The 16,853-nt window shown below is 37.3% G+C and overlaps 1 protein-coding gene across 4 annotated transcripts in view; it reads left to right on the top strand.

Moving 5' to 3' along the window:
- Nucleotides 1-16,853, top strand: part of LOC124031616 (cingulin-like protein 1) — a 55,018-nt gene that overhangs the window by 19,128 nt on the left and 19,037 nt on the right. For all 4 annotated transcript variants that reach the window (XM_046343093.1, XM_046343085.1, XM_046343111.1 and 1 more), the window contains exons 4-11: nucleotides 12,457-12,562; nucleotides 12,714-12,809; nucleotides 13,020-13,168; nucleotides 13,422-13,566; nucleotides 15,315-15,527; nucleotides 15,648-15,755; nucleotides 16,314-16,412; nucleotides 16,613-16,717. In XM_046343093.1, the coding sequence (XP_046199049.1) occupies nucleotides 12,457-12,562; nucleotides 12,714-12,809; nucleotides 13,020-13,168; nucleotides 13,422-13,566; nucleotides 15,315-15,527; nucleotides 15,648-15,755; nucleotides 16,314-16,412; nucleotides 16,613-16,717 (1,021 nt within the window). The remainder of the gene's footprint in view (nucleotides 1-12,456; nucleotides 12,563-12,713; nucleotides 12,810-13,019; nucleotides 13,169-13,421; nucleotides 13,567-15,314; nucleotides 15,528-15,647; nucleotides 15,756-16,313; nucleotides 16,413-16,612; nucleotides 16,718-16,853) is intronic.

The following is a 16,853-nucleotide window of genomic DNA, read 5'->3' as shown; positions in this document are numbered from 1 at the left end:
ACTGGTGTGGTAGTTATATGACTGTTGTATGGTAGTTATATGACTGGTATGTTGTATGGTAGTTATATGACTGGTATGGTAGTTATATGACTGGTATGGTAGTTATATGACTGGTATGGTAGTTATATGACTGGTATGGTAGTTATATGACTGGTATGTGGTATGGTAGTTATATGACTGGTATGTTGTATGGTAGTTATATGACTGGTATGGTAGTTATATGACTGGTATGGTAGTTATATGACTGGTGTGGTAGTTATATGACTGGTATGGTAGTTATATGACTGGTGTGGTAGTTATATGACTGGTATGGTAGTTATATGACTGGTATGGTAGTTATATGACTGGTGTGGTAGTTATATGACTGGTATGGTAGTTATATGACTGGTATGGTAGTTATATGACTGGTATGGTAGTTATATGACTGTTGTATGGTAGTTATATGACTGGTATGGTAGTTATATGACTGGTATGGTGTTATATGACTGGTATGGTAGTTATATGACTGGTATGGTAGTTATATGACTGGTATGGTAGTTATATGACTGGTATGGTAGTTATATGACTGGTATGGTAGTTATATGACTGGTATGGTAGTTATATGACTGGTATGGTAGTTATATGACTGGTATGTTGTATGGTAGTTATATGACTGGTATGGTAGTTATATGACTGGTATGGTAGTTATATGACTGGTATGGTAGTTATATGACTGGTATGGTAGTTATATGACTGGTATGGTAGTTATATGACTGGTATGGTAGTTATATGACTGGTATGGTAGTTATATGACTGGTATGGTAGTTATATGACTGGTATGTTGTATGGTAGTTATATGACTGGTATGGTAGTTATATGACTGGTATGGTAGTTATATGACTGGTATGTTGTATGGTAGTTATATGACTGGTATGGTAGTTATATGACTGGTATGGTAGTTATATGACTGGTATGTTGTATGGTAGTTATATGACTGGTATGGTAGTTATATGACTGGTATGGTAGTTATATGACTGGTATGGTAGTTATATGACTGGTATGGTAGTTATATATGACTGGTATGTTGTATGGTAGTTATATGACTGGTATGGTAGTTATATGACTGGTATGGTAGTTATATGACTGGTATGTTGTATGGTAGTTATATGACTGGTATGGTAGTTATATGACTGGTATGGTAGTTATATGACTGGTATGGTAGTTATATGACTGGTATGGTAGTTATATGACTGGTGTGGTAGTTATATGACTGGTATGGTAGTTATATGACTGGTATGGTAGTTATATGACTGGTATGGTAGTTATATGACTGGTATGGTAGTTATATGACTGGTATGGTAGTTATATGACTGGTATGGTAGTTATATGACTGGTATGGTAGTTATATGACTGGTATGGTAGTTATATGACTGGTATGGTAGTTATATGACTGGTATGGTAGTTATATGACTGGTATGGTAGTTATATGACTGGTATGGTAGTTATATGACTGGTATGGTAGTTATATGACTGGTATGGTAGTTATATGACTGGTATGGTAGTTATATGACTGGGTGTTGTATGGTAGTTATATGACTGGTATGGTAGTTATATGACTGGTATGGTAGTTATATGACTGGTATGGTAGTTATATGACTGGTATGGTAGTTATATGACTGGTATGGTAGTTATATGACTGGTATGGTAGTTATATGACTGGTATGGTAGTTATATGACTGGTATGGTAGTTATATGACTGGTATGGTAGTTATATGACTGGTATGGTAGTTATATGACTGGTATGTTGTATGGTAGTTATATGACTGGTATGGTAGTTATATGACTGGTATGGTAGTTATATGACTGGACTGGTATGGTAGTTATATGACTGGTGTGGTAGTTATATGACTGGTATGGTAGTTATATGACTGGTATGGTAGTTATATGACTGGTGTGGTAGTTATATGACTGGTGTGTTGTATGGTAGTTATATGACTGGTATGGTAGTTATATGACTGGTATGGTAGTTATATGACTGGTGTGTTGTATGGTAGTTATATGACTGGTGTGGTAGTTATATGACTGGTGTGTTGTATGGTAGTTATATGACTGGTATGGTAGTTATATGACTGGTATGGTAGTTATATGACTGGTGTGTTGTATGGTAGTTATATGACTGGTGTGGTAGTTATATGACTGGTATGGTAGTTATATGACTGGTATGTTGTATGGTAGTTATATGACTGTTATGGTAGTTATATGACTGTTATGGTAGTTATACTGGTATGGTAGTTATATGACTGGTATGGTAGTTATATGACTGGTATGGTAGTTATATGACTGGTATGTTGTATGGTAGTTATATGACTGGTATGGTAGTTATATGACTGGTATGGTAGTTATATGACTGGTATGGTAGTTATATGACTGGTATGTTGTATGGTAGTTATATGACTGGTATGGTAGTTATATGACTGGTATGGTAGTTATATGACTGGTATGTTGTATGGTAGTTATATGACTGGTATGGTAGTTATATGACTGGTATGGTAGTTATATGACTGGTATGGTAGTTATATGACTGGTATGGTAGTTATATGACTGGTATGTTGTATGGTAGTTATATGACTGGTATGGTAGTTATATGACTGGTATGGTAGTTATATGACTGGTATGTTGTATGGTAGTTATATGACTGGTATGGTAGTTATATGACTGGTATGGTAGTTATATGACTGGTATGGTAGTTATATGACTGGTATGGTAGTTATATGACTGGTGTTGTAGTTATATGACTGGTATGGTAGTTATATGACTGGTATGGTAGTTATATGACTGGTATGGTAGTTATATGACTGGTATGGTAGTTATATGACTGGTATGGTAGTTATATGACTGGTATGGTAGTTATATGACTGGTATGGTAGTTATATGACTGGTATGGTAGTTATATGACTGGTATGGTAGTTATATGACTGGTATGGTAGTTATATGACTGGTATGGTAGTTATATGACTGGTATGGTAGTTATATGACTGGTATGGTAGTTATATGACTGGTATGGTAGTTATATGACTGGTGTGTTGTATGGTAGTTATATGACTGGTATGTTGTATGGTAGTTATATGACTGGTATGTTGTATGGTAGTTATATGACTGGTATGTTGTATGGTAGTTATATGACTGGTATGGTAGTTATATGACTGGTATGGTAGTTATATGACTGGTGTGTTGTATGGTAGTTATATGACTGGTGTGGTAGTTATATGACTGGTATGGTAGTTATATGACTGGTATGGTAGTTATATGACTGGTGTGGTAGTTATATGACTGGTATGTTGTATGGTAGTTATATGACTGGTATGGTAGTTATATGACTGGTATGGTAGTTATATGACTGTTGTATGGTAGTTATATGACTGGTGTGGTAGTTATATGACTGGTGTGTTGTATGGTAGTTATATGACTGGTATGGTAGTTATATGACTGGTATGGTAGTTATATGACTGGTGTGTTGTATGGTAGTTATATGACTGGTGTGGTAGTTATATGACTGGTATGGTAGTTATATGACTGGTATGGTAGTTATATGACTGGTATGGTAGTTATATGACTGGTATGGTAGTTATATGACTGGTATGGTAGTTATATGACTGGTATGGTAGTTATATGACTGGTATGGTAGTTATATGACTGGTATGGTAGTTATATGACTGGTATGTAGTTATATGACTGGTGTGTTGTATGGTAGTTATATGACTGGTATGGTAGTTATATGACTGGTATGGTAGTTATATGACTGGTATGGTAGTTATATGACTGGTATGGTAGTTATATGACTGGTATGGTAGTTATATGACTGGTATGGTAGTTATATGACTGGTATGGTAGTTATATGACTGGTATGGTAGTTATATGACTGGTATGGTAGTTATATGACTGGTATGTTGTATGGTAGTTATATGACTGGTATGGTAGTTATATGACTGGTATGGTAGTTATATGACTGGTATGGTAGTTATATGACTGGTATGGTAGTTATATGACTGGTATGGTAGTTATATGACTGGTATGTTGTATGGTAGTTATATGACTGGTATGGTAGTTATATGACTGGTATGGTAGTTATATGACTGGTATGTTGTATGGTAGTTATATGACTGGTATGGTAGTTATATGACTGGTATGGTAGTTATATGACTGGTATGGTAGTTATATGACTGGTATGGTAGTTATATGACTGGTAGTTATATGACTGGTATGGTAGTTATATGACTGGTATGGTAGTTATATGACTGGTATGGTAGTTATATGACTGGTATGGTAGTTATATGACTGGTATGACTGGTATGGTAGTTATATGACTGGTATGGTAGTTATATGACTGGTATGGTAGTTATATGACTGGTATGGTAGTTATATGACTGGTATGGTAGTTATATGACTGGTATGGTAGTTATATGACTGGTATGGTAGTTATATGACTGGTATGGTAGTTATATGACTGGTATGGTAGTTATATGACTGGTATGGTAGTTATATGACTGGTATGGTAGTTATATGACTGGTATGGTAGTTATTGACTGGTATGGTAGTTATATGACTGGTGTGGTAGTTATATACTGGTGTATAGTTATATGACTGGTATGGTAGTTATATGACTGGTATGGTAGTTATATGACTGGTATGGTAGTTATATGACTGGTGTGTTGTATGGTAGTTATATGACTGGTATGGTAGTTATATGACTGGTATGGTAGTTATATGACTGGTATGGTAGTTATATGACTGGTATGGTAGTTATATGACTGGTATGGTAGTTATATGACTGGTATGGTAGTTATATGACTGGTTATATGACTGGTGTGGTAGTTATATGACTGGTATGGTAGTTATATGACTGGTATGGTAGTTATATGACTGGTGTGTTGTATGGTAGTTATATGACTGGTATGGTAGTTATATGACTGGTATGGTAGTTATATGACTGGTATGGTAGTTATATGACTGGTATGGTAGTTATATGACTGGTATGGTAGTTATATGACTGGTATGGTAGTTATATGACTGGTATGTTGTATGGTAGTTATATGACTGGTATGGTAGTTATATGACTGGTGTGTTGTATGGTAGTTATATGACTGGTATGGTAGTTATATGACTGGTGTGGTAGTTATATGACTGGTATGGTAGTTATATGACTGGTATGGTAGTTATATGACTGGTATGGTAGTTATATGACTGGTATGGTAGTTATATGACTGGTGTGGTAGTTATATGACTGGTATGGTAGTTATATGACTGGTATGGTAGTTATATGACTGGTATGGTAGTTATATGACTGGTATGGTAGTTATATGACTGGTATGGTAGTTATATGACTGGTATGGTAGTTATATGACTGGTATGGTAGTTATATGACTGGTATGGTAGTTATATGACTGGTATGGTAGTTATATGACTGGTATGTTGTATGGTAGTTATATGACTGGTATGGTAGTTATATGACTGGTATGGTAGTTATATGACTGGTATGGTAGTTATATGACTGGTGTGTTGTATGGTAGTTATATGACTGGTATGGTAGTTATATGACTGGTATGGTAGTTATATGACTGGTATGGTAGTTATATGACTGGTATGGTAGTTATATGACTGGTATGTTGTATGGTAGTTATATGACTGGTATGGTAGTTATATGACTGGTATGGTAGTTATATGACTGGTATGGTAGTTATATGACTGGTATGGTAGTTATATGACTGGTATGGTAGTTATATGACTGGTATGGTAGTTATATGACTGGTATGGTAGTTATATGACTGGTATGGTAGTTATATGACTGGTATGGTAGTTATATGACTGGTATGGTAGTTATATGACTGTTGTATGGTAGTTATATGACTGGTATGGTAGTTATATGACTGGTATGGTAGTTATATGACTGGTATGTTGTATGGTAGTTATATGACTGGTATGGTAGTTATATGACTGGTATGGTAGTTATATGACTGGTATGGTAGTTATATGACTGGTATGTTGTATGGTAGTTATATGACTGGTATGGTAGTTATATGACTGGTATGGTAGTTATATGACTGGTATGTTGTATGGTAGTTATATGACTGGTGTAGTTATATGACTGGTATGGTAGTTATATGACTGGTATGGTAGTTATATGACTGGTATGGTAGTTATATGACTGGTATGGTAGTTATATGACTGGTATGGTAGTTATATGACTGGTATGGTAGTTATATGACTGGTATGGTAGTTATATGACTGGTATGGTAGTTATATGACTGGTATGGTAGTTATATGACTGGTATGGTAGTTATATGACTGGTATGGTAGTTATATGACTGGTATGGTAGTTATATGACTGGTATGGTAGTTATATGACTGGTATGGTAGTTATATGACTGGTATGGTAGTTATATGACTGGTATGGTAGTTATATGACTGGTATGGTAGTTATATGACTGGTATGGTAGTTATATGACTGGTATGGTAGTTATATGACTGGTATGGTAGTTATATGACTGGTATGGTAGTTATATGACTGGTATGGTAGTTATATGACTGGTATGGTAGTTATATGACTGGTGTGTTGTATGGTAGTTATATGACTGGTATGGTAGTTATATGACTGGTATGGTAGTTATATGACTGGTATGGTAGTTATATGACTGGTATGGTAGTTATATGACTGGTATGGTAGTTATATGACTGGTATGGTAGTTATATGACTGGTATGGTAGTTATATGACTGGTATGTTGTATGGTAGTTATATGACTGGTGTGGTAGTTATATGACTGGTATGGTAGTTATATGACTGGTATGTTGTATGGTAGTTATATGACTGGTATGGTAGTTATATGACTGGTATGGTAGTTATATGACTGGTATGGTAGTTATATGACTGGTATGGTAGTTATATGACTGGTATGTGGTATGGTAGTTATATGACTGGTATGTTGTATGGTAGTTATATGACTGGTATGGTAGTTATATGACTGGTATGGTAGTTATATGACTGGTATGGTAGTTATATGACTGGTATGGTAGTTATATGACTGGTGTGGTAGTTATATGACTGGTATGGTAGTTATATGACTGGTATGGTAGTTATATGACTGGTATGGTAGTTATATGACTGGTGTGGTAGTTATATGACTGGTATGGTAGTTATATGACTGGTGTGGTAGTTATATGACTGGTATGTTGTATGGTAGTTATATGACTGGTATGGTAGTTATATGACTGGTATGGTAGTTATATGACTGGTATGGTAGTTATATGACTGGTATGGTAGTTATATGACTGGTATGGTAGTTATATGACTGGTATGGTAGTTATATGACTGGTATGGTAGTTATATGACTGGTATGGTAGTTATATGACTGGTATGTTGTATGGTAGTTATATGACTGGTATGGTAGTTATATGACTGGTATGGTAGTTATATGACTGGTATGGTAGTTATATGACTGGTATGGTAGTTATATGACTGGTATGGTAGTTATATGACTGGTATGGTAGTTATATGACTGGTATGGTAGTTATATGACTGGTATGGTAGTTATATGACTGGTATGTTGTATGGTAGTTATATGACTGGTAGTTATATGACTGGTATGGTAGTTATATGACTGGTATGTAGTTATATGACTGGTATGTTATAGTTGACTGGTATGGTGTATGACTGGTAGTTATATGACTGTATGGTAGTTATATGACTGGTATGGTAGTTATATGACTGGTATGGTAGTTATATGACTGGTATGTTGTATGGTAGTTATATGACTGGTTGTATGGTAGTTATATGACTGGTATGGTAGTTATATGACTGGTATGGTAGTTATATGACTGGTATGGTAGTTATATGACTGGTATGGTAGTTATATGACTGGTATGGTAGTTATATGACTGGTATGTTGTATGGTAGTTATATGACTGGTATGGTAGTTATATGACTGGTATGGTAGTTATATGACTGGTATGGTAGTTATATGACTGGTATGGTAGTTATATGACTGGTGTATGGTAGTTATATGACTGGTATGGTAGTTATATGACTGGTATGGTAGTTATATGACTGGTATGGTAGTTATATGACTGGTATGGTAGTTATATGACTGGTATGGTAGTTATATGACTGGTATGGTAGTTATATGACTGGTATGGTAGTTATATGACTAGTTATATGACTGTATGGTAGTTATATGACTGGTATGGTAGTTATATGACTGGTATGGTAGTTATATGACTGGTATGTTGTAGTAGTTATATGACTGGTATGGTAGTTATATGACTGGTATGTTGTATGGTAGTTATATGACTGGTATGGTAGTTATATGACTGGTATGTTGTGACTGGTATGGTAGTTATATGACTGGTATGTTGTATGGTAGTTATATGACTGGGTGTATGGTAGTTATATGACTGGTATGGTAGTTATATGACTGGTATGGTAGTTATATGACTGGTATGGTAGTTATATGACTGTTGTATGGTAGTTATATGACTGGTATGGTAGTTATATGACTGGTATGGTAGTTATATGACTGTTGTATGGTAGTTATATGACTGGTATGGTAGTTATATGACTGGTATGTTGTATGGTAGTTATATGACTGGTATGGTAGTTATATGACTGGTATGGTAGTTATATGACTGGTATGGTATGGTAGTTATATGACTGGTATGACTGGTATGGTAGTTATATGACTGGTATGTTGTATGGTAGTTATATGACTGGTATGACTGTATGGTAGTTATATGACTGGTATGGTAGTTATATGACTGGTATGGTAGTTATATGACTGGTATGGTAGTTATATGACTGGTATGTTGTATGGTAGTTATATGACTGGTATGGTAGTTATATGACTGGTATGGTAGTTATATGACTGGTATGGTAGTTATATGACTGGTATGTTGTATGGTAGTTATATGACTGGTATGGTAGTTATATGACTGGTATGGTAGTTATATGACTGGTATGTTGTATGGTAGTTATATGACTGGTATGGTAGTTATATGACTGGTAGTTATATGACTGGTATGGTAGTTATATGACTGGTATGGTAGTTATATGACTGGTATGTTGTATGGTAGTTATATGACTGGTATGGTAGTTATATGACTGGTATGGTAGTTATATGACTGGTATGTTGTATGGTAGTTATATGACTGGTATGGTAGTTATATGACTGGTATGGTAGTTATATGACTGGTATGGTAGTTATATGACTGGTATGGTAGTTATATGACTGTTGTATGGTAGTTATATGACTGGTATGGTAGTTATATGACTGGTATGGTAGTTATATGACTGGTATGGTAGTTATATGACTGGTATGGTAGTTATATGACTGGTATGGTAGTTATATGACTGGTATGGTAGTTATATGACTGGTATGTTGTATGGTAGTTATATGACTGGTATGGTAGTTATATGACTGGTATGGTAGTTATATGACTGGTATGGTAGTTATATGACTGGTATGGTAGTTATATGACTGGTATGGTAGTTATATGACTGGTATGGTAGTTATATGACTGGTATGGTAGTTATATGACTGGTATGGTAGTTATATGACTGGTATGTTGTAGTAGTTATATGACTGGTATGTTGTATGGTAGTTATATGACTGGTATGTTGTATGGTAGTTATATGACTGGTATGGTAGTTATATGACTGGTATGTAGTTATATGACTGGTATGGTAGTTATATGACTGGTATGTTGTATGGTAGTTATATGACTGGTATGGTAGTTATATGACTGGTATGGTAGTTATATGACTGGTATGGTAGTTATATGACTGGTATGGTAGTTATATGACTGGGTGTTGTATGGTAGTTATATGACTGGTATGGTAGTTATATGACTGGTATGGTAGTTATATGACTGGTGTTGTATGGTAGTTATATGACTGGTATGTTGTATGGTAGTTATATGACTGGTATGTTGTATGGTAGTTATATGACTGGTATGGTAGTTATATGACTGGTATGGTAGTTATATGACTGGTATGTTGTATGGTAGTTATATGACTGGTATGGTAGTTATATGACTGGTATGGTAGTTATATGACTGGTATGGTAGTTATATGACTGGTATGGTAGTTATATGACTGGTATGTGGTAGTTATATGACTATGGTAGTTATATGACTGGTATGGTAGTTATATGACTGGTATGGTAGTTATATGACTGGTATGGTAGTTATATGACTGGTATGTTGTATGGTAGTTATATGACTGGTATGGTAGTTATATGACTGGTATGTTGTTATATGACTGGTATGGTAGTTATATGACTGGTATGTTGTATGGTAGTTATATGACTGGTATGGTAGTTATATGACTGGTATGGTAGTTATATGACTGGTATGGTAGTTATATGACTGGTATGTTGTATGGTAGTTATATGACTGGTATGGTAGTTATATGACTAGTTATATGACTGGTATGTTGTATGGTAGTTATATGACTGGTATGTTGTATGTTAGTTATATGACTGGTATGGTAGTTATATGACTGGTATGGTAGTTATATGACTGGTATGGTAGTTATATGACTGGTATGGTAGTTATATGACTGGTATGTTGTATGGTAGTTATATGACTGGTATGGTAGTTATATGACTGGTATGGTAGTTATATGACTGGTATGTTGTATGGTAGTTATATGACTGGTATGTTGGTAGTTATATGACTGGTATGGTAGTTATATGACTGGTATGGTAGTTATATGACTGGTATGGTAGTTATATGACTGTATGGTAGTTATATGACTGGTGTAGTTATATGACTGGTATGGTAGTTATATGACTGGTATGTTGTATAGTAGTTATATGACTGGTATGGTAGTTATATGACTGGTATGGTAGTTATATGACTGGTATGGTAGTTATATTGGTATGGTAGTTATATGACTGGTATGTTGTATGGTAGTTATATGACTGGTATGGTAGTTATATGACTGGTGTTGTATGGTAGTTATATGACTGGTATGGTAGTTATATGACTGGTATGTTGTATGGTAGTTATATGACTGGTATGTTGTATGGTAGTTATATGACTGGTATGTTGTATGGTAGTTATATGACTGGTATGGTAGTTATATGACTGGTATGTTGTATGGTAGTTATATGACTAGTATGTTGTATGGTAGTTATATGACTGGTATGTTGTATGGTAGTTATATGACTGGTATGGTAGTTATATGACTGGTATGGTAGTTATATGACTGGTATGGTAGTTATATGACTGGTATGGTAGTTATATGACTGGTATGGTAGTTATATGACTGGTATGTTGTATGGTAGTTATATGACTGGTATGGTAGTTATATGACTGGTATGTTGTATGGTAGTTATATGACTGGTATGTTGTATGGTAGTTATATGACTGGTATGGTAGTTATATGACTGGTATGGTAGTTATATGACTGGTATGTTGTATGGTAGTTATATGACTGGTATGGTAGTTATATGACTGGTATGTTGTATGGTAGTTATATGACTGGTATGGTACTGTATGGTGTGACTGGTATGGTAGTTATATGACTGGTATGGTAGTTATATGACTGTATGTTGTATGGTAGTTATATGACTGGTATGGTAGTTATATGACTGGTATGGTAGTTATATGACTGGTATGGTAGTTATATGACTGGTATGGTAGTTATATGACTGGTATAGTTTATGACTGGTATGGTAGTTATATGACTGGTATGTTGTATGGTAGTTATATGACTGGTATGGTAGTTATATGACTGGTATGGTAGTTATATGACTGGTATGGTAGTTATATGACTGGTATGGTAGTTATATGACTGGTATGTTGTATGGTAGTTATATGACTGGTATGGTAGTTATATGACTGGTATGTTGTATGGTAGTTATATGACTGGTATGGTAGTTATATGACTGGTATGGTAGTTATATGACTGGTATGTTGTATGGTAGTTATATGACTGGTATGGTAGTTATATGACTGGTATGTTGTATGGTAGTTATATGACTGGTATGTTGTATGGTAGTTATATGACTGGTATGTTGTATGGTAGTTATATGACTGGTATGGTAGTTATATGACTGGTGTGGTAGTTATATGACTGGTATGTTGTATGGTAGTTATATGACTGGTGTGTTGTATGGTAGTTATATGACTGGTATGGTAGTTATATGACTGGTGTGGTAGTTATATGACTGGTATGGTAGTTATATGACTGGTATGTTGTATGGTAGTTATATGACTGGTATGTTGTATGGTAGTTATATGACTGGTATGGTAGTTATGACTGGTGTGTTGTATGGTAGTTATATGACTGGTGTGTTGTATGGTAGTTATATGACTGGTATGTTGTATGGTAGTTATATGACTGGTGTGTAGTTCCCTACTGTAGTTATAGTACTGTGGTATGCCGGTGAACTCCGTGTGATTGGTTGTTGTTATTCCCTCAGGACCACTGATTTATCCTCCACCACTCAGAAGAAGGTGAACCTGGTGTTTGACAGAATCAACCAACTGAAGTGGAAGACTGCAGAGAACGTGGAGGATGAGATCAGGGTTCGTTTGGGATGACTTGTCTCAAGATGGTTGGCTCTGTCCACCCTGAAACATACACGTTGTCAAAGTAGCCTATGTCTTTAACAATGTGTATGTGAACTGGAAGGGTTTCTAGTGTGTGTGTGTGTGTCCGTCCGTCCGAACCTTGCAGGATTCTGCTGCTGAGACTAAGGCTCTACAGCAGGAAGGAGCAGAACTGGAGAGAGAGGTGTCAAAGCTGAAGACACAGTTGGAGCACAAGACCAAGGTAAAGTAGTTTCCCGTGTGGTCGTTTTCATTAGGGAAAGTCACGGGACAATGGTGTATTTAACCAAAATAAGCGATTGTGTTTCTGTTTAGAACCATTTTTCTTCTGCTAATGAACATAACCAATGTAAAACTTGTAATTCACATCATACTGTGTAAATCCTTCATGGCTAAATGATAGATAACATTGGGGACTCGGTGTGTCCTGTAGAATGGTAGAGCCCTAGCGGAGGCATGTGAGAGGGCTCAGACGGACGTGAAGACTGTTCAGCAGGAACTGGACAGGAGACTGGAGGAACTCTCCACGCTACGGGATAGGCTGGCTGGGATGGAGGCGGAGCTTGAAGTTGTCATAGACGAGTAAGGCCCAATCCTAAATGGACCCCCCCCTTTTACACCTTATGTGGAGATTTTGAGAGGATCTCTGAACTTGTCAATGTGAATTGTGAAATGGCCTCTTGAAGAACAATTTCTGATTTCTCTGGTCTGGTGCTCTCTGTTTTCTCAGGCTTGTGTTACTAGTGCAGGTCAGAACGTGAGGTGGTCTGTATATTTCAGTTCATGTTTCAGCCCCGTGACCTTTTTCTCAAGACCAAAGGTGTATATTCCTCAGGCTAGTCAAGGTGAAGGCAGAGCGAGAACGTGGCCGTACAGAGAGGAAGGTCCTCCAGCAGCAGCTGTCTGATATGCATGATGAACTGGACCAGGCCAAGAACACAACACAGACAGAAAGCACAGAGAAACAGCTCCTTCTGAAGGTAAGGAACAGGTTGTGAGAGAACTTGGTTCATTTTTTAATTCTTCCACAATATTTTGAATTCAGAATATTCCGACTGACCCCCCCCCCCCCCCTTTTGTACACTGCTCTGCTACTCTCTGTGTATTATCTATAGTCACTTCACCCCCACCTACATGTACAAATGACCTCAACTAGCCTGTACCCCCAGCACACTGACTCAGTTCCGGTGCCCCCTGTATATAGCCTCCACATTGACTCTGTACCGTAATACCCTGTATATAGCCTCCACATTGACTCTGTACCGTAATACCATGTATATAGCCTCCACATTGACTCTGTACCGTAATACCCTGTATATAGCCTCCACATTGACTCTGTACCATAATACTCTGTATATAGCCTCCACATTGACTCTGTACCGTAATACTCTGTATATAGCCTCCACATTGACTCTGTACCGGTACCCCCTGTATATAGCCTCCACATTGACTCTGTACCGGTACCCCCTGTATATAGCCTCCACATTGACTCTGTACCGTAACACCCTGTATATAGCCTCCACATTGACTCTGTACCGTAACACCCTGTATATAGCCTCCACATTGACTCTGTACCGTAACACCCTGTATATAGCCTCCACATTGACTCTGTACCGGTACCCCCTGTATATAGCCTCCACATTGACTCTGTACCGTAACACCCTGTATATAGCCTCCACATTGACTCTGTACCGTAACACCCTGTATATAGCCTCCACATTGACTCTGTACCGTAACACCCTGTATATAGCCTCCACATTGACTCTGTACCGTAACACCCTGTATATAGCCTCCACATTGACTCTGTACCGTAACACCCTGTATATAGCCTCCACATTGACTCTGTACCATAACACCCTGTATATAGCCTCCACATTGACTCTGTACCGTAACACCCTGTATATAGCCTCCACATTGACTCTGTACCGTAACACCCTGTATATAGCCTCCACATTGACTCTGTACCGTAACACCCTGTATATAGCCTCCACATTGACTCTGTACCGTAACACCCTGTATATAGCCTCCACATTGACTCTGTACCGTAACACCCTGTATATAGCCTCGTTATTCTTATTGTGTTACTTTTTATTATAACTTTTTATTTTCGTCTATTTGGTAAATATTTTCTTTAACTCTTCTTGAACTGCACTGTTGGTTAAAAGGCTTGTAAAGTAAAGCATTTCACGGTAAGGTCTACACTTGTTGTATTCGTCGCATGTGACAAATAAAGTTTGATTTAATTTGTATAGTCCATATAGAGTGTGTACTGCGTATATTCTTACACATATTAGAAGTGTATTTTCTACTTTTGAAGAGAGGAAGAAGGTTTTAATTTAATTCACTTAAATTGTCACAAGGAAACGGTCAAGAACATTCTGTTTTGTTCCGACCCCCTCCGAGACACAAGCACATAGTCATTTTACCTTTATTTAACCATGCAAGTCAGTTAAGAACAAATTATTATTTTCAATGACGGCCTAGGAACAGTGGGTTAACTGCCTGTTCAGGGGCAGAACGACAGATTTGTACCTTGTCAGCTCGGGGATTTGAACTTGCAACCTTCCGGTTACTAGTCCAACGCTCTAACCACTAGGCTACGGGCGGCAGGGTAGGAAGTAGGAAGTAAAAACCTAGGCTTGCTATTAGGATTGCTCTGAAGCACAGAGTTCAAGTCAGAACTAGATGGATTCTAGAAGTTAACCGAGTGGATGTGTCTGTTTTTTAGGATCTGGCCCAGCTGCGGTTGGACTTCCAGGAGCTCATTCAGGTGCAGGAGGAGCAAGAGGAGGTGTTACACTGGAGGGAGAGGGAGCTGACCGCCCTGAAGGGAGCGCTGAAGGAGGAAGTGGAGAGTCATGACAAGGAGCTGGGCATTATGAAGGAGGTGTACGACAAGGAGGTGCAGAAGCTCCAAGAGGAGGTGGAGGAGGTGAAAGAGGTAAATGATGAGATGAGTTGAGTTGAATTGAATATCCCAGTAGCTCAATAGCATAACTTAATGTTCCACTCAACATATTGTATCTTGTGTGTGTTCTAACTGCCTCTGTCTCCCTGTCAGAGTAACACAGTCCTGGGCCAGGAGAAGGAGAAGGTGGAGGAGGAGAGAGGGGAGGCCCGGGGCCAGGTGAAGGAGCAGATCCAGGAGAGAGAGGAGCTTAAGGGACAGGTACTAGGGCATTATATACTACAGTACCCTTTAATGCTGTACTACAGTACCCTTTAATGCTGTACTACAGTACCCTTTAATGCTGTACTACAGCACCCATAATGCTGTACTACAGCACCCATAATGCCCATAATGATGTGTTACAATATCCATAATGCTCTGTTCAGTGTGTCCAGTTAACATATCAGGGCCCGTATTCATAAAATATCTGAGTATGAGTGCTGATTTGCCTAGGATCTAGGATCAGGTCCCTCTCGTCTATTTAATCTAATTCATTAGGATATATATATATATATATATTTTTTTTTAGTGTAACCTAACGTAGCATATATTTAGCATACTAAAGCAGTCAAAGGTAATATATCATACTAAACGATCAAGACGTAGGGTACTAGTCGTTAATATTGTGCGACCGCTATTACACTGGTAGCTTAAGGTAAAGGAACATAATCATACTAAATGGAGAGGCACCGAATTCAGTAAATATAATACGTTTTGCTCTGAGACCAGGTTCTCCTGAAGCTAACATAAATGTGTCCCATCTCTACACTAACCCAGGTAGAGGAGCTGGAGAGGAAGGTGGACCAGCTCAACCTCGTCATCAAGGAGTCCAAAACTCTACAGAGACAGCTGGTGAAATGCGTAGAGCAACTCAAGGTGAGGTGGAGGGAGGGAGGAAGGGAGGGAGGGGAGGGAGGGAAGGGGGGAGGGAGGGAGGAAGGGAGGGAGGGAGGAAGGGAGGGAGGGAGGGAGGGAGCACCTGGAGGAAATATAGACTCTCGATGAGGTAGAACATTCTAGAACATGCATCATAAACTGAGTTTTTAGATAAATGAATAATAATTGTGTTTCCACAGCGAGAGAAGCAGCAGGTGGAGGGAACGCTAGCGGAGGTGAAGGAGAAGGAAGAGGAGATCAGCCAGGCAAACAAAGACCAACTAATAAAGCTGGAGAATGTACAGGTCAGCAAAAAATGCTTGAAATGCATAATATGATAATAATAATATGATAATAATAATATGATAATAATGATAATAATAATATGATAATAATAATATGATAATAATGATAATAATAATATGATAATAATAATATGAT

This window comes from Oncorhynchus gorbuscha, linkage group LG01 (genome assembly GCF_021184085.1).
Source record: "Oncorhynchus gorbuscha isolate QuinsamMale2020 ecotype Even-year linkage group LG01, OgorEven_v1.0, whole genome shotgun sequence".
NCBI lineage: Eukaryota > Metazoa > Chordata > Actinopteri > Salmoniformes > Salmonidae > Oncorhynchus > Oncorhynchus gorbuscha.
Note: the sequence above shows the minus strand (reverse complement) of the source record. Positions and strands in the feature narration are given on the sequence as shown.